The sequence below is a fragment of the Hylobates moloch genome, unplaced genomic scaffold, assembly GCF_009828535.3.
Source record: "Hylobates moloch isolate HMO894 unplaced genomic scaffold, HMol_V3 SCAFFOLD_12, whole genome shotgun sequence".
NCBI lineage: Eukaryota > Metazoa > Chordata > Mammalia > Primates > Hylobatidae > Hylobates > Hylobates moloch.
Genome location: NW_026652287.1, coordinates 26,064,636 through 26,088,042, shown reverse-complemented (window position 1 = coordinate 26,088,042; position 23,407 = coordinate 26,064,636). Strand labels below are relative to the sequence as shown.

The 23,407-nt window shown below is 39.1% G+C and overlaps 1 protein-coding gene across 6 annotated transcripts in view; it reads left to right on the top strand.

Annotated features, from left to right (window-relative positions):
- The window catches only part of RIC8B (RIC8 guanine nucleotide exchange factor B), a 119,886-nt gene extending 100,195 nt beyond the window's left edge, over positions 1-19,691 (top strand). Inside the window, exons 9-13 of one of the 6 annotated variants that reach the window (XR_004250701.2) lie at positions 1,270-1,389; positions 4,895-4,981; positions 9,408-9,546; positions 10,195-10,367; positions 16,278-19,680. Coding sequence is in view for 4 of the 6 variants with exons in the window: in XM_032168808.2 (XP_032024699.1) it covers positions 1,270-1,389; positions 16,278-16,389 (232 nt within the window). In the remaining 2 variants the exon portion in view is untranslated. Of the gene's footprint in view, positions 1-1,269; positions 1,390-4,894; positions 5,196-9,407; positions 9,547-10,194; positions 10,368-16,277 lie in introns of those variants that run through there. The other 5 variants (XR_004250702.2, XM_032168808.2, XM_032168813.2 and 2 more) reach the window with 5 other exon arrangements.
- Positions 19,692-23,407: the final 3,716 nt, after the last annotated feature.

Here is a 23,407-nt window from a genome sequence, read left to right as displayed (position 1 = left end):
CGTTTATGTTCATAGACCCTAGAAAGCAATTTATTAGCAATTGCTATTTGCAGGGATATTTAATTTGATCATTAAAAACAAACTATCGGCCAGGCGCTATGGCTCATGGCTGTAATCCCAGCACTTCAGGAGGCTGAGGCAGGAGGAACACTTGAGCTCAGGAGTTTGAGCCCAGCTAGGCCAACATGGTGAAACCCCATCTCTACTAAAAATACAAAAATTAGCTAGGCGTGGTGACACGTGCCTGTAATCCCAGCCACCCTAGAGGTTGAGGCAGGAGAATCACTTGAACCCAGGAAGCAGAGCAGTGAGCCAAGATTGTGCGACTGCACTCCAACGTGGGTGACAGAGCGAGACTCCGTCAAAACAAACAAACAAACAAAAACAAAAAAAACAGTATGTACTTGGCTGGTACAAGATACTGTGATCTCTTCTTGTCTGCTTCTCCAGAAAAATGTTTGTTGTAGATATTTAGGAGCCATTGAAAGAGTTAGTTATCTTTTATTTCCTGTCCTCAAAAAAAAAAAAAAAAAAGTATGGATTTTCTCTAAGAGAATAGTTTGGTATTATAACCTCATAGAAAGTTTATGCAAGGTATTCATTTTAAGTACTGTATTAAATCTATTTCCAGAAAGCCAGGATGATATACCTGTCTCTTGGTAGGCTAGATTTCATCCCTTTTTTTAATCTAGGCCAGATCAAACCTAATTAAAATTGTTCTTCTGCTTTATCTTTTATTATTTAAACACTCATTGCCCTCTGTGGTCTCACTAATGGACTAATTTCCTGAGATTATAAATTGGCATGCTTTCATTTCCAGATTGTAGCCTCTCTGTCATCATTTTTCCAATTCTTTTTTTTTGATGTTTGTTTTATGCTGTATCACAAAATGGATTTCCTCATTTCTTCTTCCCTGAAATCATGTGTCCCCTTAGAATTAATGGATAAGCTGTGCATCCACGGATATTTATCCTAACGGCACTAATCAAATTTTGTATTTTTAAAAAGCAACCATGCCTTTAAAAAAAAAAAAAGTTGGCAAGACAGTTTTTGTTTTTTTAAAAAAAGTATAGCCCATTTCCCAAAGCAAATTAGTGGAAAAGTCCATTTTTAAAAATTCCTATATCAGTTCTGTACCATAAAATTGAAATTATTGCCAATTTTTTGGCTATTATACTCTTTCTTATTATCACTTAAAAGTTGGACCAGAAAAGTATAGAAAGAGCATAATTTTAAAACATACAGCATAACTTTTTTTTCTTTTTGTAGCATTAATCTTATCACTGGTCATTTAGAGGAACCAATGCCAAACCCCATAGATGAAATGACAGAAGAACAAAAAGAATATGAAGCCATGAAACTTGTCAACATGCTTGATAAACTTTCCAGGTATTGTATTCCCATCCATTTTTTGCTTGGTTTCTAAAAATGGTCTATTTCTTTGTCTCTCTCACTGAGAGTTACCATAGAACAGCAACTCTGGAAATCCATGTTGATTGGAATAGGGTGGCCCAGGCAGCAGTAGTTCAGATAGCTCTTGGCTACCATGGTTTTTCTACATGTGCCGCTTCTGGATGTGCATTCCTAAACATTTAAACTCTCAAAGCTAAGATAGTAACTACCAGCGCACTATAATAATTAACCAACTAACCTCCCTGTCTTCAAAAAGATGCTGTGAGTTAGATTCAGTGATTTTGCTGCTGCTTTTATTTTTGTTTTAGCCTGTTTTAGTTTTTGTTTCAAATCACAATGCTTTTATTTTTTCATTTTTGATGTGTAAGTTTGCAATTACGCCTTTTTGGGTTGCTGCTGAAACCAAGAATTCTAAAATGTCATGCACCCAATAAGAAAAAGTGAAAAGAAATAGCTCACATGAAGGATTTTCTGAAAACAGGGACTTGTATTAATTAGGAGTTCTAAAAAAAAAAAAAAAAAAAAAACTCCCCTTCCCCTCTTGCTTCTCACCTCCTTCCCCTTCAAAAATAACCAGTTTTGAAAATAATTAAATCAAGTATATACTAATCAGCAACTAGTCATCTTGGAGGAGTTATTAGAAAATAATTCCTTTCATACTTGGCTGAATCACTCTATTTTCTAGTCATACATTGAGTCACTATCTTCTTTAAGCCATCTCGAATGAATGCTTCTGTGTGTTGGTGGCAGCTGCCACTTAAAGATGAATTTCTTCTGGCCATCTCCTTTTTCACAGTAACTATGTAAAGGCTAATATCTCTCAGTCAAAAGAAGGAGCCAGAGAGCCAACCATGAAAGGGAAAGGTGGAACACAGAAACAAGCAGAGATTAAGGGCACAGCAGAGGCTTAGGGTAGAAATGGACAAGAACAAGAGACTGACATGGGGAGTGTGACAAGTATGGATATTTATCCATGCTGCAGAGTATGATGCTGGTAATGTGGTAGAAGTTGTTTAGGAGTAAATAGCTTAATTATCTACAAAGCTAATAAGACTAGAACTCAGTAACTTCCAGCTAGCCCTTTTAAATTTTCATCCTTTCTCAAGAAGGTTAGAATTTACAGCTAACTGACTATACTCACAATCTTGAAAAGACATTGTTGCCTCTTTGCAAATTACATTCTCCATACCTTTGTATAGAACAGAAATGTTCCCTCCCAGAAGGGATTAATAGGCACAGAGAAGATACCGATAGGGCAAACCTATAGGAGGCAGAATAAGATCAAAATGAACATATAAAGATAAGATGGGTACTTGGCCACTTCCAGGAGGAGCTGATGTAGCTAATGAAACACAGGGGTATAAAAACAGCAGGATAAGAACCAACAGAGTCAGGCCGGGCATGGTGGCTTATGCCTGTAATCCCAGCACGTTGGGAGGCCGAGGCAGGCGGATCACCTGAGGTCAGGAGTTCGAGACCAGCCTGACCAACATGGAGAAACCCTGTCTCTACTAAAAATACAAATTTAGCCGGGCGTGGTGGCACATGCCTGTAATCCCAGCCACTCAGGAGGCTGAGGCAGGAGACTCGCTTGAACCCGGGAGGCAGAGGTTGCGGTGAACCAAGGTCACACCATTGCACTCCAGCCTGGTCAAACAAGAACAAAACTCTGTCTCAAAAAAAAAAAAAAAACCAACAGAGTCCATCTGGTAGAAACTGGAGAGGAAGGGTTAGCAAGGACCTGAGTAGAACACATCAGTGTGTTAGGACAGTAAACCAGTTGCATAAATTTCATATTCTGACCAACAACATGAGTTTTTAAAGCTTAACACAAATGCCGTTTAACTGGGCCATCTACCCTCGATGAGTAAACTCCAAGTAGGGAAATGGCAGATAGGGGAAATAACTGCCTAAGACTACACAGTATAATCCAGATACTTGGCTTACTAATAGAGGAACTACCATTTCATAAGGCATCTCTATCACAGGCACAGAAAACAAAGGTGCTAGGTCCTTCTCCTTTTAATCTCAGGGGAATCCACATATTCTAGAAGCTGCCAACAAATAAATATACAAACATCAAGTCTGAAACACCCCAGCTTCCACCTGATTTAAACTATGCCTCAAAGAAGATGCCTACTTATCCGGAAATACCCAGCAGATGCCCAACTGAAGGTGACACTGATTTTTGCATGTTTAAAGCAGAGCAAATATGTCTTATGTTGGCTTTGATGGTACCAATTTTGCCATTAAAGTTGAAGCAAAAGGCAACCTTGAGAATAGTTCAAATCATACAGAATTTTTGCATGACGTGTGTTGGGCGTTTTACATTGTCTGCCTTTGTGTGCTTTCTAACATTTGCTCTCACTAAATACAATCAGTGACAAAACTGTATAAAGATCAGCAGTGGGCATTCCAAAGCAGTAATGCAAAGAATGAAGTCATTCTTTATGCGTCTTACATGTCTTTTGTGCTGTGTTCCTCATTAGTCTTAAGTTTCTTCTCTCTTTCCACTTTTTTTTGAGGTAAAAAAAAGATGCCATAAAGCCAAAATAGACTAAACTCAGTACAATTCAGGGAACATTTACTAAGCAGCTACTCTGTGCAAGGCATCGTGCTAGGAACCTGAGGAAGATTCAGAGGAGAATGTGATAGTCTCTGCCTTTGGAAAACTCACATTCTAGTGGAAGAAATGACTGTAGTCTAGTCTAGAATACAAGGTGGAAGGAAATAATGACAAAATGAGTTCTATGTTGAAATGTAAGCATGCAGGAAAAGGAGTAGCTCATTCTGTTTGGATGATTCAGGGACTGTTTCACAGGAAAGCTAGCATTTGTGCTGATCCTAGAATTTTGATGTATTTAATAGAAAAATGGAAAAATGACCATTCATTCCGGGTGGAAAGAAATTTAATCTTGTTAATAAGTCTTGGATAGTCACATACTACTTATTTCTTCTAAAGAGCTCAGGTTGTTTTATCATTATTCGATTAATATGTTACCACATTTATCACTGGGGGAAGCAAGTACCAAAGAATTGCCCAAAGCATTTCCAAGGTAATGACTGATGATAATTCATTTGCTTTTAACAGTTTATAAAACACTTTCACATACATTCTCTTTCTAGTTTCATTTTAAAAAGTGAGACTAGACCTTCATTTTCCAGAACTCAGGACGTTTGCTCTGTCCACTGTGCTACTGTGTCTGTCTGTTACAGTAAGTGTTTGCCAGGACACTTCCTCATCACCTGTCAGCATTGTACTATTGGTTAGTTCCCTCCCTTTCACTCTAGGACGCTCTGCATTCAACCAAGTCGTTATTGTGCTAAGAGTGTACCATAGCTTTGTCTGATTAACTTTCCTTCTCAAAAATGAAATGGTTTTCTCCTGCACCTGAATTGAAAGGCATGTGAGTAAAGGATAGGGTTGGAGGTGATGTGGCCAATGAATGGACACTAGACACTTCCTTTTTTCCATCCATAGGAGAGCAGATGTGAAGGACCTGCACCAGGATGGTGGTTAGCAACAGTGGCCCGTGCCAAAGCACTTACCAAAGTGATGATGACTAAGGTTGGTCATGCCAAGTACTGTTACTGAGCCTGGTGTAGGGTATAGATGTTACTCACTACCAAAATTGTAAAACCACCAATGTAAACGTTAAAATTACATTTCTGTTTTGCCTCCATGCTGGACGTAGCCACTGCCTCAAGGAGCTCACCACCTTAGCAGCTTTCTCTCAGCTAGATTTCCAAAGATATTGGAGAGATTCGTGCTCAGATATTTTCTTCCCATTGAATACCAGCTGACTTAAGAGTATTCCAAGTGATTTTTTTTTTTTTTTAGTATAAGGATTATATTTGTGATAGATGTAGATAAGGGGATTGGCAGCACACCTGGAGGTCTAAAGAGTTGGAAAAGAATCTATAAATCCCTATAAATCCCATCATGTCTAGCTAGTAAAGTGCCTTGTACCCTGTGGTTTCCACTGTATGTGATGATAAAATAATGAAAATAGCTGGTCCCCAAATTTGAAGGGCAGTTTTTTGCTTTAAAATACCTACCTGGTTTAAGACTTTAAAGTATACTTTGTCAGTTCCATTTTTTGGCCAGATGTCATAAAATTCAGGGCCAGAAAGGAATTCCATAAAGTACTTTGAGCCATGACTGGCTTATTTAAATATTGGGGTCCATAATTCCTTTAATATAGAGTGGTAACTGTAATATTTATCAAATATAAACATTTAAGGCCTGAGGCATGAAATTATAGAAAGCCTCATTTGACATTTTTAATGTGAGGGCAGAGATGGAAAAGCGGATGAAATTTGCCTGCCTCTTCACCTCCTCTTTCCTTCCCTGACTTCGGAAAAAATAAGCCCCTGCAACTCAAGCAGGAGATCTGAATGGGAATTGTGTAGTTAAAGCAAGCCCACTGTGCCTAATACAATTTCATTTGCCTTAGCTATTGCACACAACTTGTATATAATAGTGGTGCCTCCTCTAGAAAAGGGGAGAGAGCATTGACTGGCTTAAGCTTAAACTAACCAAGGGAAATAATATTTCAAGTTACAGTTTTGTTTTGGCTTCTCTAATCCCCTTTAGTTTCTAAATTGTGAACCAGAGCTAATTAATCCTCTACTCACCCTTACCCCATCACTGTCTAACAAGATACATTGCCTTTTTGCTTATATATTCTGCCATCAAAATCTATGTTTTAAAATTTATATTTATATAAATTAAAAATAATTGTTCTACCATTTCTTCCTTTTCTTACTCCTTAGCCAATAAGTGTTTCGTTTTCTTTTTTTTGTTGTTGCTAGTCATTGTGTACTATTTGGAACGTGACTTTTATAATAAATACAGGCACCAGATATAGGATTAGTTCCCTTTAATCAAAAGATTAATTTTAAACTGACTAAGGCTGAGATAGGTAGTTTATAACTGAAAAATAACAAATACATAATTTTTTCTTATAAATAAGTTATTTTACTCTCCTTACAAAAATATCAACGACTGTGATTACACTTACCTTTGTGATAAGTTAGTTAAGGAAATGCTTTTCAGGTACATTTCATAAACATGATCTAATTTTTAGAGCATTGTAAGATCTATTATAGATATGAAAATATAAAGATCTTGTTTTCGTCAGAAAATTATTTAACTACCCTGTCCAGTATGGTAACCACAGCTATATATGACTGTTGAGCACTTGAAATGTGGTTAGTCCAAATTGGGATGTCCTATCAGTGTAAAATACTCACTAGATTTCTGAGACTTAGCACAAAAAAAGTAAAATACCTCATTATTTAATATAGATTTACATATGGAAATGATCATTTTAATACATTAGGTTAAAATATTAAAATTAATTTTACCTATTCTTTTTCAATGTGGCTACTAGAACATTTAAGAGTACATACATTTGGCTTACATTGTGGCTTACATTATATTTTTATTAGACAGTGCTGTTCTACCTCATTAAAATATACTGTACGGTTGCTTGGAAATTGAATTAAGAGGACTTGGATCCAGCTAAATTAAACACCTTAAGGTGTCAGGGGAGGATTAATTTGAGAAGCTTGATATTATCTATCCTTAGTTTATATAGGACCTTTCCAGTAGCTAGACACCTCTAAGTAGGATGTCATGCTACCTTTGTATTGCCTATCTGTAGTCATTGTTCTTTAGATCTGTAGTGGGAATAACTACTTTGAGCTCTTGGTTAAAGTACTCTCTGAAATGGTTTTGACTAGTAGAGGAACATCAAATAAGAATCATCTCCACTGGCTGTTTGCTCTCTTAATTCTCCTTATTCTTTAACTTTTAAGTCTGCCTTATTGGGAAGAGCATTAAGAACTTCTGTTTCTACTACTTTATTCAACAGTGTCAGTTGGCATGCTGACCTCTTATTAATATTTATTTTGTTAACTTGGACAACAGATTAGAAAAATTCTGTAAATAAATTACCACGAAATAATTTTTTAAACCACTTAAAGATAAAACTGAACTTTATTCTTCTAGTACTATACCTGATCTCTTTTTCTCTATATTTTCTTAACCATGCTGTTTACTGTGGGTAAATTAGGTGGGTATCAGATTTTTAGAAGCTTTGCATGTGATCTAACAGAAATGTGAACAGTGATAAAAAAAAAAAAACTAATATGTATATAGTGCTTTAAGGTTTAAAAAATGCTTCCATATACGTTATCTCCATTGATTATTAAAACAGCCCTGTGAATTAAATAGCGTCAGGTATTTTTTTAAGGATTAAATGCACCAAAGATTAAGTAACTAACCCAAGTCCAGTTTTCAGTCTTGAGACTCCAGATTGTGTGCTATTGTGAGAAATTACCAACAGCTCTCAAAAGTTGTCTGATTATTTTTAAATAAGACATTCTAAATTTTAAATAAATGAAAAGCATGAAAGACAGATAATAAGCATATTTACTTTAGAAGAGAACTAAGATTTAGAGGACATGCATTACTGCTTTTTCATTCCACAGTTGAGCTCTTTGTAGGTATCAGGTCAAATGCTAAATAAATAGCTTATATTTTAAAACACAAAACAAAGCAAAGCTTTATGAAGGGAACAAGTAAAATTTCTATGATTCTATGTTAATACAAGGTTTTTAAATTGTTTTAAAAAGAGAATGATTATGGCTCTTCTGACAAATTTTCATACATGTGATCACTTTAATAAAACGTAACTTAAAAAAGGCTTCCCTATGGGACTATTTACCAAAGTTGTTCAACCGGCAACCCAGGACACTTGAATGCGGCCCAACACAAGTTAATACACTTTCTTAAAACATTATGAGATGTTTTTGCAATTTTTTTAAGCTCACCAGCCATCATTAGTGTTAAGTGTATTTTATGTGACCCAAGACAATTCTTCTTCCAGTGTGGCCCGGGAAAGCCAAACAATTGGACACCCCTGGTTTAGACAATTCCCAATTACCTTTATAAAACGGACAGACATGGTGATGTGGGGACTGTACGCCATATCCATTTGTCTTGGGTAACAATATTTTTATGTTGCATATTTTACTTTCCCAATTATACCCAATCCCAAAGCACAGTGATGAGGGCTGAGGGAAGGATCTCAGAATCCTTTCAAAGATGTAGCCTAGACCTCAAATTTGCTGTGGAAAAGCTACCATACCACTCATTCCTACCGAGTTAGTGGCTTAATGAAAGATTGGTATAACCAGTCAGCCCTAGGAAGTCATTAGATGAAAGATGAAGGATCAGGGTTCAAGCCTAAAGGACACTTTCACAGTATCTAACTGAACATGTTTACCAGTCCAAAGGTTATAATATTATTGCTGTGAGAAAAAAAGAGGTGAAAACATTTATAAGAATATCACAAGTTATTGGGAAACCAGTTATACTTCAGTGGATTATGAACCATCCAGTGATGCTGAAATCTTGATATAAGATGCACTCCCCAGACTTTAAAAGAACTACAGAGCTTCCTTCTCAGGGCTATCACAGTCTCCATCCATTTTAACAGGCATTTTTTGAAAAGCTCTATGTTAATTAAAATGCTTTATTTATATACTAATTTCTCATCTGGTCTTTCAAATGTGAAAAGGAATTAAATATGAAATGGCTAATTTAAACTGTCAGGATTCTTTTTTCCAAGTCAACCTTACATTAAGAGCAGGAATCCTGTGCTTAAGAAATGGTTCCCAATTATCCTGTCTTGGGTTTTGTTATACATTGTACAGAAGTCAACAAAACAAGTATGTAACAGAACCTGCCTAAATAGCAGCCGCCCTCATTAAAAACAGAGAATTAATCAGGGGGTGATTGAAGGAAGCAATGCCTCATATGTTCCCCCCCCTTTTCTTCTTTTCTAATCATAGAACAAAATATGTTACATAAAAGGATCGGAACTATTATGCAGTACTCAATTAGAGGGAGGTGAATAGGTCTCTAACATGCTGTTTTATCAAAAGAGCAGACTGGTGTTTGCATGACTGTTGTTTCATTACAGACCCTGTCATTAATTCCATGTGTCAATACTGCCCTGTAGTACACAGAGCAGACAAGAAAGAAGAGCCCTTGAAAACAAGGGAATGATTTTTGAGTCGTTATCAAGCTAAGTGGCAAGCGGGAAGCTGAAACTCGTATAGGTAAATTCGAAGGGACTCTTGGGAGATCTGCAAGTGGGAAACAAGAATGCATTTTACCAACTGCTTAATTATGTCCTGTTTTTCAACAAGTACACTTGAATTGAATGTTTTGTTTGTATTGCACAAACACATGTGCTGTGGGCAAGAGTATTCTCTTGCTTTCAGGTCAAGTAAAGTGTTTTATACACATACACATCTGACCTATTCTATAATGTGCGATTGGGTATGTTAGTATCTGAACCCCAATTTTGCACTGTCACTTTTGGGGGAAAGAGTCGTATAGGAACCAGAAGCCCTAAAAAGCAGAACCTTCTCTAAGGTTCTGAGAAGTCATATAAGCCCAGGCATCCTAGAGTATACCATACTTATAGGCAAACGGTGGCTCAGGAAAGTGTTAAAATATATCTGGAAAAAAAACAGACCAGAATATTTTAAATATGGTGTAAATTCCATATCTCCCATCCCTAGCTCTTTAAGAAATTATTTTTTTTGGTTTCCATTAGCAGTCCCAAGGGTTAGGCTGGGGCAAAATAGGGTTTCCTTTCTTGGACGTGCTTTATCTATGTCCTCTTGCCTGGCCAAGCCCTTATAGATTATGGTTCCTTATCGTTTAGTAAGATCAAATTTCTAAATGATGTTTCGTTCCAGTTGAACATTCTTGGAGGCTTATCTCTTCCCTGGCCAGATGCCTGATCAGATGAGAAGCCCGCCATGATACTGTCACAGTGCCTAGAATGGGCTCTTTATCCAGTAGACACCACTGTACTTTTTGATACGAGGGCAGTCTTAACTTGTGTTAAGGCCTGTGTGTAGCATTGAAGGTAAGTATGAAGGAGTTGTTGCTATGTGAATATCTTAATCCTGATACACATTTCAATATACAGTATCTCCGTTTTACCATGATATACATGTATCTGACACATAGCCATCCTTTTTAGATAGGACCTTCATAATTTAGGACCAGTAACTCTTTATGAAATGGCCTGTTTATTGAGGGCCATGACTGAATTTGGATCCTTTTTTATAGCACTTGCCATTGCTTTGGTTTCCCTTTGTAATCATTTTAATCATATGCTGGTAGTCTTGCAGAAAGGGCTTGTGGTCTTGGTGTATGTCTGTGACAATTTTGTAGGATGCTGTGTTTGACTCTTAGGTTTAGAATATCTGCATTAGAAACAAAGGCTTAGTAATAATGAGTTTGAGTATCTTTTAAAACCTAGCAGCTTTTTAAATAGATCAAAATTATTTCATAACCCAACACTTAGCCTCTTGAAATTAGTATAGAATGTTGGGGATCATCTTGTCCAACCACTCACTTTATAGATGGGGAGACTCAAGCCCAGAGAGGCAAGTGACCTGCCCAAGGACACCTAGCAAGTTAGTGGAACATCTGAGACTAGAATCTAGGTCTTCTGATGCCCCATATGGAAGAAGCTCAGTCTATACCAGTTAATGGTTGGGAATTCCAGGCTGTCTGGTGAAAAGGGGGCTTGACTTCTGCGGAACTGTCAGAATGCCTGATGATATTAATTCATCAGGAAAATAATTATAGTTAAAATAACATGAGAATGATTCCTGACAAATGGTCTCCATTTATGCCACGTTTACTGAGCACCTGCTGTGTGCTGTGTTCTATACTAGATACTGGCAAATCACAGCCTGAGAAGACATGGACTCTGCCCTCAAGTTGCTCACAGTCTAGTACAGAACAACAAATCTCTGGAAAGCATTATACAGAATTTCCTGTGGAATGTTAATCCTGTTTCTAACCCTGTAAATCTTCATGATGAAAGTGAATTTGTACCCAGAGATTTAGCTTTTCTCTTCATGGTTTAGTCATTAGGAGTCCCGTTAGACACCATACCTTTTCTCTTCAGGAAAATGAAAGATAATATCAAGAACAACTAAATTTAATTCACAAACACTTACTGAGGATCTGCTATCTGCAAGGCACTGTGCTAGACACATAGGGATATGAAAATTGAGTAAAGCATAGACATTCTCTTTTTAAAATATCAGAGCAGTAGTATTTCATAGCTTTCAAACTTTGTAATGAGTTATTTTTAATATCCTTAGAAGTGGGGGGTGGGGGGATTCTCTTGAAATAGAAAACAAGAATACCTTTGTACTCAAGTCCAGACTTGTCAGCCTAGGATTCAAAGTCTCCATTCAAATCCTCTTTTATACCTCATCTCTTTTGAGTTTTTTTTTTTCCTTTATCTCAGCTGAGCCAGCCTGCTTGCCAGTCCCTGCACACAACTAACTCTTGCTTCTGTGCCTCTGCTTGACTAATTCTTCTGCCTCTGGGATGCCTTTCTCCCTGTGAATCCATGTCCATCACTGCCATTACAGTCTGGCCCCTGAGTCCACCTACTGCAAGGAGCCTGTGGTCAGCATCCCTGTCTCCTCCTGTGTCCCTCTCACATGTGCATAGCCATACGACTGGTGAAGGAATATTTCTGTGGTGTTCATTAAAGCTTCCCATTCTCTGTCCACATCTTGCTGATCTAGATACAACAGATTGCAAATGAAATAGTCCCAGATTATAAATGAAACAGTCCAATATAACCAGGTCATTTACCAAGCCTTTTAGGAGTGAGTCTCTGTATCAAATATTTCATTTTGATATTTGTGGGCCACTAGTTGAAGGATAGAGGAAGAAGATGAGAAAAGTTAGGATGGGGGTATGAGAAATAAGCCTGGGGTCAAATTAGAACAAACAGTCACACCTGTAAATGATCCTCTCCTACTCCCAGACAGGACAAGAAATCTCCTTTAAACCAATTTCAAATACAGTAAGGGTGTACTGACAAATTTTAAAGCTTAAAGAAAGCAGGGCTCTGCCTGTTAATCACCTCAAGCTTGTTGATCTGCTGTTCTGTAATTCTTTCAATATTGTTTAATGTGTGTGTGTTTTATCTTCTGAACTGACTAAAAGCTTCTTGAGGACAGGGACCATGTCTTTTATTTGCCTCTGCATATTCTTCCCCCACTTAATCCCTAACTAGCATCGGAAAACCTTCTGTAAGCACCTAAGGGACAGGAACGACAATTTGTGGGTTCTAACTACATTCCAGCCTAATGTTATACTATACACTTTGTATGTATAGTAGCCTTTTGCCCTCATCACAACTTAGTGTGAGGTACGTGTTCCTGTCCTAATTCTACAGATGAGGAAATTGGAATTCAGTGAGTTCATTTTCTTACAGCTAGTGACTGGTCGATCCAGAATTAGAGCACAGGTCCATCTGACTCCAAAACCTTTATGTGCTTTTCACTATACCACAATAATAACAAATATTTGTTCTTTACAATTCACAACTCTTTGGTCTACATTATTATTATTACTACCACTACTTACATCTTCACTAGTCAGTAGGTACAGCCAGGATTATCACGACCCCCATTTCACTGGTAGGGAAACTGAGACTCGGAAGCTTGCCCAAGATCACACAGCTGGTAAGTGGAGGAGAATCAGGACTTCAGACAGACTTCCTGACTCCAGATCTTTTTTTTCTTTCCATGACATCACATTGCTGCCTTAATTCATTTGCACAATGCATGATTGTATGGCCAGTGTTCACTGACGCCTTTCCTACAGAAGTATCAATGAGCCCAGGCATTATGTAGAGCCATGTGGAGAAGAAAATAATTCATACCTTCAGAGGAGCTTCCATTTTAGTGGGGGTTGATACAAAGCACCCAGAAAGTAAATGCTTGAGAAGAATAGTTCACAAGTAAGAATTAAAATATAGGCCCATTGTTCCATAATGAAATCCTATAATTTGGCCATAAAACTAATTTAATATTTTTAATTATTTCCATAATTGGATTAGGGAGCAAGGGTAAAGCTGATAGACTTATTTGAAAATATTCCTCCTGGGTTTAGATGAGAAAGTGCTAGATACTTCACACAAGTTAGTAGCTAGCCCCAGAATCATCTTTTCATCAAAGAGATGCAGTGGTGTTAGTCTCAGGAGTGATGGTATATCCACCCAGCAGTTTATCACTCAGTCCCATCTGCCAATCCTACTTTTACCGATCCCTACCCTTCAGTCCCCACCCCACACTTGAGTTTACCAACCCCTTCAGACCCTCAGTGTTGCATTCCCAGCAGGTTCTCCCTCTTCTCGTTTTGCTTCAGTTGTTAACATGTAGTGTCCAACATCACAAAGTCCTTTAGCACCATCAGTTAGAACTAGGAATTTATTTAAAATATAGGTATGTAATTTATGTCAGTGCTAAAGAGAAGTTTTAATGGAAACATTGTTTCTAGCTCTCCACTGAACATTTCTACATGGTTGTCATGTAGGCACCTCAAGCCGTTCAGGTCCTAAAATATATCAGAATCTCCCCACCAAATCTCCATCTCCTATGTCCTGGCCCCGTTGAATAGAGCCACCATCCACTTGGTCATCTGAGCTGAAACAACAGGAGCTCTCTACTTACTACTCTCATTCTCCAACCCCTTTTCCTCCCAGTGAGTCGTGAGATCTACCTCAGAAATGTTGCCTTTTCTTCCCACAACCTCAGACTTAATCCAGTTGTCTGTCTCCTCCCCCACACACTATTATGATGACCCCCCTAATGACTTGTCTATCTGCCACCAATTCCAATGTGTCTATCATGCTGCTGCCAGAGGTACTTTCTTATAAAACAAACGTAATCAAACACTCTTTACAGGGTAAAATCTAAGCTCCTTATTTTGGCATTTAAGACATTTTTGACTATTGCATCCCAAATTACCCTTGCAGCCTTACCTCCTGCCCCTCCTTCATTGAACCTCACCATTCCCCAAACACTGGGCCCTCTCCCGGCTTCATGAGAGCACAGAGATAGAAAAGATGAGCTGACACAATCCAAAAAGGCCTAAAAAGATACAGAATCACACATATCAGTGGGACCATTCAGAGCTCTTTACAGTCTCCTTTATCTGAAATGCTCTGTGCCCGTCTGCCTAGTGCAGGGCCACTAACTGACACCTCACTTGGCAGTGCCCTCCCCACGCAGCCTGGTCAGTGCTTCATCTCAGGAGCTGCCTCACTTCTTTGTTCATAATTCTCTTACAGCATTTACCTCATTCTGCTCGAAATGACTGCTCCTCAAAGGCAGCAGCTGTACCCAGTCTTCCATACCTCCCAGTATATGACATAGTTCCTGTCACATAGTTATTGAACAGATGTTGAAGACATGAACTCAGTGTGCTCCTCCAATGCAGTTAGGGCAATTAATCCAGATGTGGTGGGCTGCAAAGATCACTGGACTAGGATTCAGGAGACCCATGTCCCAGGTCCAGCTCTGCCACTAGATAAGTGACCTTGGATGAGTCATTCAGTCTCCTTTATTAAAGAAGGGGGTTGGACTAAATGATCTCTCAGACCCCTTCCAACTTTAAGTTCTGTGATTCTGACCCCATTTCTTGGATTGAGAAACACATTTCCTCCCTCATAGTGTTCAGGAGCCTCAACTTAGCCTGTCAGATGTTCACATTTCCCAAGCAAAGCTTTCAAACACTTCGAAGTTGTCTACTGGAGCTAGCCAGAGCTCTTCATTAGGCTCCTGTTGGCTTATCCATTGACCACTGAGCTGTTCTCACTCCTCCCCAGGAGGTTTCACTGTGTCTGTAACACCATTACACTACTGTGTGGCTGCCCCTTCCCAGGAGGGAGCCCTTCTTTCTGCTGGCCTAAGGGACAACTGTGAGGAAGGAGTCATTTCCCTTCCATCCAACATTATAGCTGCTGCCATGTGGGTTTTTGCTTATGGACATGTTTTTGGGGGGTGATGCCCATTTCTGTGATAAATAAGTTTTAAGCAGTTCATGGGGCTCTTCAAGGCCACTCTTAAGTACACTGCTGACCTTTTTAGGGATGGGAGGACTGGAGTTAGCAACTCAACAGGTACATTCACCATAATCTCCATGTAATAAATAAGAGCCTATGAAAAGATTAAATAAATCTTTCCTAATGCTTTTTGATTGGCTTAATCAATAATTAATCATCTTTAGATGAGGCTGTAACTTGTGGAGTAGATATAATTGGATTAGCTGAAAAGCGGCAGTTGGGGAGCTTTGAAGAGATTAAAATGGCTGTCAATCCCATAATTAAACTGCCACAAACAAAAGCAATGGTGTTTTTTAAAAAGGAGGAGGAGGAGGAAAGAAAAAGTGAAAGAGAGAAAGAAGGAAAGAAAAGTCGGAGAGAGAGTTGGGGAAGGCCAACTAATTTGAAATGAATCAACATATACTTAACGTATCACTAGAGACTGAGGCAAAATCAAAACCGACAGATTTATTCCACTGAATGAAGTGTATGCATATCAAATCAGCCATTTAATTGTATGCTCCAACCACTGGGGCAGGTGAAATTTTGGCAGCTTCAACTTCTCTAAAACAAAACCAATCCACAAAAGGAAAAAAAAAAAAGTTAATTATTCAAAACAGAAGAGACCTGCTCCTTGTCCTGAGCCCATTTAGACCTTGACTTTTCATACTTTTAATTGGCTTAGTAGGTTTGGCCTGTGTGAATGAAGTCTTTTATCTCCCTCTTTTTCTTCCCATGCCCCTTTCATCTTTCCTATTACAAACACACAGAGAGAGCTCAAGGGAAAATACTTTGGTTTTTAAAGACTTTTCTTTTTAAAAGGTTGTGGATTTGGGTGGGGGGGAGGGGTGTGTGTGTGATGCTGGTGAATACTTTTTTTTTTTCTCTCTCTTTTATCTCTTTTTCTAGAGAGGAGTTGCTTAAACCAATGGGACTAAAACCTGATGGGACAATAACGCCTTTGGAGGAAGCACTCAACCAGTACTCTGTCATCGAAGAGACCAGCTCTGACACAGACTAAAAGCATCACCTGCTCAACTCTCAATATTGCTTTATCAGCATCTTTTCTCTGTAGCTCCAGGGGAATCTTTTCTCTAAAACATTTATGCCCTTGCTTTGGCTAGAAACACATTAACTGGTTTACTCATGGAGAATCCAGCATATTTAAGAGGTGACCCTGTGTTTTTTGTGATATTGAGGCATTCATGCAGAGCTGCAGTTAGACGGGGTTACGGGGGCTAGAAGCAGAAAAAAAATTGTATTTCATCAGGATGGAACTGAAGGATTTTATTCTATAAAGCGGCCCTGGTTGAATCTGGCAATTCTTTTTGCCAAGATTCCTAGCAGAAGATTTAGCCATGTCCTTCCCCTCACTTGTGTGAGTGGCCCCTTCTGAATCTCTCCAGCAGCCAGAGGCACGTGAGAAGCAGAATGAGCTGGTAAATAAAGCCTTGGGCAAGCAACTTCTTAGATCAGAACTCACCAAATGGAAGCCTAGCAGCTGCTCCATAAACCTAGCCCCATTCTTCATATCAATTTTGTATAAATATATAGAAACACACACACAGCCTCAGACTTACAAACTGATTATACTCTAAAAGTTTGTATGTCAGCTAAAACTTCAGAATACATTTCTCCCTCTAAAGAGTTATAAATGATGGTTGAGTTCTCAGGCAGCTACAAATGCCTATTTATTCCCTAATGTACCTGAACACTAGTACCATAGAACTGAACCACCATCTGTATCAGCACACGGGGAGTGTGCATTCTGAGGTCTAACTCGGGGTGCCAGGAACACACACATCCTCCATCCCGGCATAGAGAATGGGGCTCCCTGAGTAATGGGAGTTCTTTCGTGGCCTCTGCTTGGGGTGGGGGAGTCAGCAGCACCCATTTGTACATATAGGTCATTCATACATCACGTTTTAAATTGGGGACTGTGTGTGCTGGTGTGTGTGTGAGTTCTACGTTTCTACCATATGTGATCAGTTTAATAGTAACTTTATTTATTTAAAAAAAGAAACACAATTAGTTACTGTTAAACTGATAAAGGGTGTTTATTTTTACTTTTAGAATTGGTCCTATGAAGAAGTAGAAAGTGAGTCATGCACTAGACAGTGGGCCTAGCTCATCAGTGGCTAAAGTTGAAAAGGGGTTGGTTTCCTGTATATATATGTATGTATATACACACGTACATACATTCATATATATACATATATACATAATGTGCTTAACCACTGCCTTTTAAAACTTTAAATTAAATAAAACATTGGGGTTGATTCAATTTGGCCATCTGTGTGTGTTTCTTTATAGATACATGGGCTAAACAGTACTATTTCACAGTTTATGCTTTTTTAAAGTGCTTTTACATCCATGGTCCCACTTCTAATAGCCTTTTTAAGGACAGGTAGAGTACATGGAGTGTTAGTGAAAAGGTCATTTATCCAGAAGTTACCTCTCTGGCAAAGCAAAAAAAAATCAGGAATTGCATCTTAAAGGCCTTTCAGCTGCCAGAAGAGATGTCACAAAGTTTCTTGCAGCTTACTTATGGGAGAGATCTTCAAGAATATCATTCTTAGACTCTGAACTGAAATTTGCATATGCTTCCAACATGTTTTATTAGCTGGCTTTGAATCTCACAAAAGAATGGCAAAGAAAGAGGCTGCTAGATTGAAGGCAGGCATACTGAAAGAAGAAAAAGGCCAACTGAAAACTAGATAGTGAGATGAGAAGAAGAATAAAACTTCAAGACATAGCAAATATGGGACTGTCTACTTACCAAAGGATACTCTAGTTGACCCAGAAAATATGTGTACAACAGTATGGCCCATAGACTACTTCTCATAATGGTGACCCTGAGTTTTTTTAAAAGAAGTTAAATCCAGAATGCTTTATAAAAGGCTAGGAAGAAGACAATACATGTTAGAATTTCATCCAAAATATTTGAGGGAGCGGTGAGTGACCCAGGTTTTAACCAACAGCAAAAGAAATGGGCAATTCATAATTTTAGATTAAGTGAAAAGTTTAGAAAAAATTTAAGTATTTTTGTTATTTCATTCTACAAATGCATTTTTAAAGTATTTTTATAATTTCTATAATCAAATAGCTTTGGCATGCATGTCAGCTTACCTAAATGAAGATGTGTTTAATGAAATGCCATCTTACCAGCTTTCTTTATGCAGAGTAAGTGTTTGAACAGTCCTGTTTCAGTAGCTGTGCTCTTCTGCTTTCAGTGAGTTCTGTTTCATTTTGCATTTCTCTGCACTGGGCACTAAGCTTTGTTTTTGAAAAGAGAATTTGCGGGGAAGAAGATGAGAGTGTCTTCATCTGGCACACGGAAAGAGAACTAATGTCTGTTAAGTGCTTACTACCTGCTGGGCTTTTGATGTATGTTATCTCATGTAACCTCACCTTATCGCATATGAAAGATCCTCTCCAGAAAGCTTGTGAAAGTTACCCCACGTCACAGCAAGGAAGAGTCCAACTCTGGTGGCCTGACTCCCAGCACCACTCCTTCCTTTTCTCCACAGCACACCTGGGCCCACACTGTGCCTCCTTAGGGCTCTGAAATGCTGGGAACCGAGTGGTGTGAGGAGGGTGGTCATTCTCAGGCCATTTTAAGCAATAACTATTTCAACAGAACTAGTTTAAAGAAGTTTTTAAGCAGGGAAGTGACCTGGAGTGGAAGTATGAGTGGGAAACTTGCATGGTCAGCACTGGATTTCCAATGAAGACCTGGAATCCATTAGGATAGGCCAGGGACCAAGGCTGCAGGCTGGCCTCTCTGCCCACAACTCTCCTGACCTTGGAAGCAGGGTACGGAGGTGTGTGTCCTAAAATAAAGCATTTGAGCTGCTGCTACAGAGGAACAAACACCAGATATTGTGACCCTTTCAGATGCCCAGTAGTCCTGGGAGGCAGGCAGGGCAGGTGTTATTATCCCTTCTTTATAAATAAGGACACAGACTGAGGCAGTACAAGTGACTCTAAACACCCCCTTAGTGCCACATCAGTCTTGCCACCTCCCAGGACTAGGTGTCACCTGTATTGACCTCTTCCCCTCTGATTATAAAAGTAATATATGTTCATTGTGGAAAGTTTGGAAAATGCAGAAAATAAAATTAATAATTTACCCCAAATCCCACCATCCTGAGATCATCACTGTTAATGTTTTAGTGTATTTCCTTCCTGTATTTTTTCTATGCATATATAATTTATTTTACTACAAGATTGGGATCATGCTGTATTTACAGATTTGTATCCTGCTTTCTTTAACATATTGTGAGCATTTTCCCATGTCAATAAATATTCTTCAAAAAGTAATGGCTATATGATATTCCATTATGTGAATTGTGGCAGACGCTGCTAGTTTCCTTCCCAATATTCTAACAGAAGACATGACCACCACGCCCATCAAAAAAAAAAAATTTTAAAAGGTGGTGCCTGCTGCCTTTCTAGAAGGCAGCATGAGTTGTTAGTGCTGAAGAGCAGCAGGAAATAGGGGTGCCACCAGGAGGAGCAGACTTGCTCTGCTACACAGCACCAGTCTCACAGAAGCCTCAGCAGCACAAGTCAGAACAGCTAGAGTAAGTGCCCAGATAACTATAGTTTTTGTCACGAAGAGTTATTTGAAGGGAGCAAGGGAGCCAGGTGACTTAGAAAAAAGTGCATTAAAAAAAAAAGACATCAACCATGTTTAGTGTTTAGTCCAGTTATTGGCATTAATTTTCTAGGAGATATTCACTGCAGTTCCAGAAGTGGAGAACACACAGGGATGGGGAGTGATGCGTGACTCTCAGTTTTGAAAAGCAAAGTAACACGTGTCAGAATAGGTGTGTGATAAGCACAATATGGAGAACAAACTGTTCAAGGAACAAATTGCGGCTGAGGAAGGGAGATATTTGTAGCAACTATGAGGAGGTTTAAGGAAAGGGAGAGCTTTCTAGAGAGGACTTAAAGTGGTGTGACTGATGCACTGTGTTGAGTCCCTGCACCAGGTCTAAGAAACATCAAAGAATATCAGAGCAGCCTTTCTTAAAGCGGAGGGGACTGGAGATAATGAAACCTACATGCCCTGAATTGTAGACAATGAACATACTCTCCCGTGCATCTAGAACAGTGTAAGTTATGTAACATTCTGAGAACTGAGAAAATAGTCACTCCAGTCACTTTCTGTGTTCTGTGGTCCAGATGAAACCTGGTTGAAAAAGGCTGTTCTAAGAGAAGAGATCAAAATTATTCTCCAAGGCTTCTGGAGTCAGATTTGCATTTTCTTTTAGTGCAGCACAGTGAAGATCCTAAGCCTGACCCTGCAGCTATATCCAGATCTCAGAGACTTCTACCTTTTCTGCACTGAACTTCACAATAAGAGCTGCAAGTATTTGTTGAGCAATCACTGTGCCAAGCACTTGAAGTTAGACTGTGCACTAACATGCATGGTGTAAGAAGTCCATAACCAAAGTCTGTACTGTGCACTAACATGCACAGTCTAACTTCAAAACAATCTTGAGAAGTAAGCGCTATTATAATAGCTTCCATCCGCTTTTCAGATGAGAAAACTAAGACATAAAGGTGTTAAGCACTGTGTGCAAGCCCACAGCCCTCTCCATTTGCTTATTAATTGATACACATAGCAAAATTTGAACTCAAGCCTGATGCCAGAGTCCATATAAATACTATGCTTCAAATATATTGCTTCTGCAATCAGAAAAATGCAATAAAATCTTGCTTATTTGGAAGAAAAGAATGTCAGAAGAGACAAATGGGAAAAACAGAATTGGGAAAACAACACATTATTCTTACTTCATTTTCATATCTCGCACATTTCTTATCTAGCTCCCATTCAGGAACTAGTCTCAAACCTATAGTCCCAAGCACACCAATCCATATCAATTTCTTCAATTAACATTGATTGAGCATTGACTATGTCCCAGGTACTCGTCAGTGTGCTTGGGTATACAAACATAACTGAAAGTTCCTATCCCCTAAGTGCCCACAGTGTAGGAAGTCCATAACCAAAGTTTGTACTGTTACAGGATGCCAGAATGAGGTGTGGCTAATGCCGGCCAGGAGGATTGCGGAGGGTGAATAACAAAGTTTTGTAGGTAACATACGCATTTTCCATCCACTGAAAAAAGGCTGTTGCTACCAAAAGAATGGGGTCAAACACAAGCTCTTGGGCAAAAGGTTTACAGAACACAAGTTGTTGAGTATGATGGAAACAGCTATCCCATGCCCATGATTGGACACATGAGCAGCAGCCTTTCAGGCATGAAAAGGACCCCACCAGGAAGAGCACTCTGGCTGCCGTATAGAGAATGGATTGATGCAGGGACAGACAGAAGCGACCAGACAGAAAGCTGTTGCCTCTACCTGGGAGGGGCAAGTAGGGCCTGGACTAGAACACCGGCAGTAGACGTAGAAAAGGGGATGGATTCAAGAAATATTTCAAAGATGAAACACACTTTGATCTTGGAGAAAGGCAAGAAAGAGCTCATTTAACTCATGAGAATGAGAATGTTTGGAGAAAAGATCATCTGAACCATTGGCCCCCAACCTGTGAACTAAACAACTCTGGGTTTGGGAGCAGGAGAGTAGAGTTAAGAGTTAATTCAAGGAGTCTGCAAATGTGTATGGTCACCAAACATCATTTATATACCAAATAAACAATGCCTTGGACATGCAAGTACTCCTATTGTACAGATACTTTATATATACAGGTTGACATGATAAAAGCTTATTTATATAAGTTATTACTGCGTTCTTAGTATCCTTTTGCCCGTCTGTATTTTCTCAGTTAAAACATGATAAGCCACTCATGCGAAAGGAGACCCTGGAAAGTTCAGGCTTTAGAAAAAGAAATTCTCATAATTGAAAAAACTTATAACTCTTAGTAAAAAGTATCAGAAACTCAAATTGAACTAGCTTAGTAATGGAAGAACATGTATCTTTTGTAAAGAAAGGAGATGAAAAACCAAGCTGTGGAAAGGATGGAGCAGGGTCTCGGTCACAGCTGAGACCTGAGTCTTATTACAGGAGCAGATAAAGGGATTTATAAAATCCGTGTTCAGTGACGTCATGATGGTAACTTGAAGTCAACTGTGGTGGGAATGTTGACACCATGTGAATCAGCAAACACCATAAATTAGAGCTTTTATTCCCCTAGAGAGCCAATTAAACATTTACCAGCAGTCACTGTAATATGCCCTGCAGAACCCCAGAATGGCTTAGGAATCAGAGATACCAGTAACATCTGCAAATAAGGGTGTGGGTGGGCTTTAAAATAGGCAAATTCCACTCTGCCACCAGCCCCTCCCACACACACACACTCGCAAGCGTGTGCATACAACCAGGTGACTCCCAATCCACCTCCCCAGCATAAGCCAGGAGTTTCACTGAGGAAGTTAATTCAAAAGGCTCTAGACCCTCGGACTCAGGCATAGAAGAAGAAAGCAATATCTTACTGAAAACAAGAGAATCAGGTAAGAGACCTCACATCGAATCACTGGATCTTCAGCCTCATTCCCTAGTCAGCTCAAAGAACACTGGCAGCCAGGACTCTTCTAGCTGAGAAAACTGACCCAAAAGAAGAGATATAGAGAATGAATATTAGGAATCCTCCAATGAAATGCCCAGATCCTAGCCTTTTCACAGTCACTCAAGCCACCATTCATTCATTCATTCAACAAATATACACTGAGTGCTAATATCCCAAGCACTGCAGAAGGTGCAAAAGACACAACTGTGAACAAAACAAAGACCCTGACTTTATGGAGCTTTCAGTCTTCTGGAGAAAGACAACAAATAAATCTAAACAGCATACTGTACTGTCACATCAAGTGACGATAAGTCCATTGGAAACAAAAGCAGAGTAAGGCCCAGGTGGAAGTTTTATAAAGGGTCATCAGGAAAAGCCTCTCTGATAAATTGCTTTTTTGAGCAGAGACCTGAAAGAAGTGGGAGGAAAAAAGCCAAGTGAACACTTAAAGGATGTTCTCTCCAGGCAGAGGACCCAGCAAGTGCAAAGGCCCTGAGGCAGC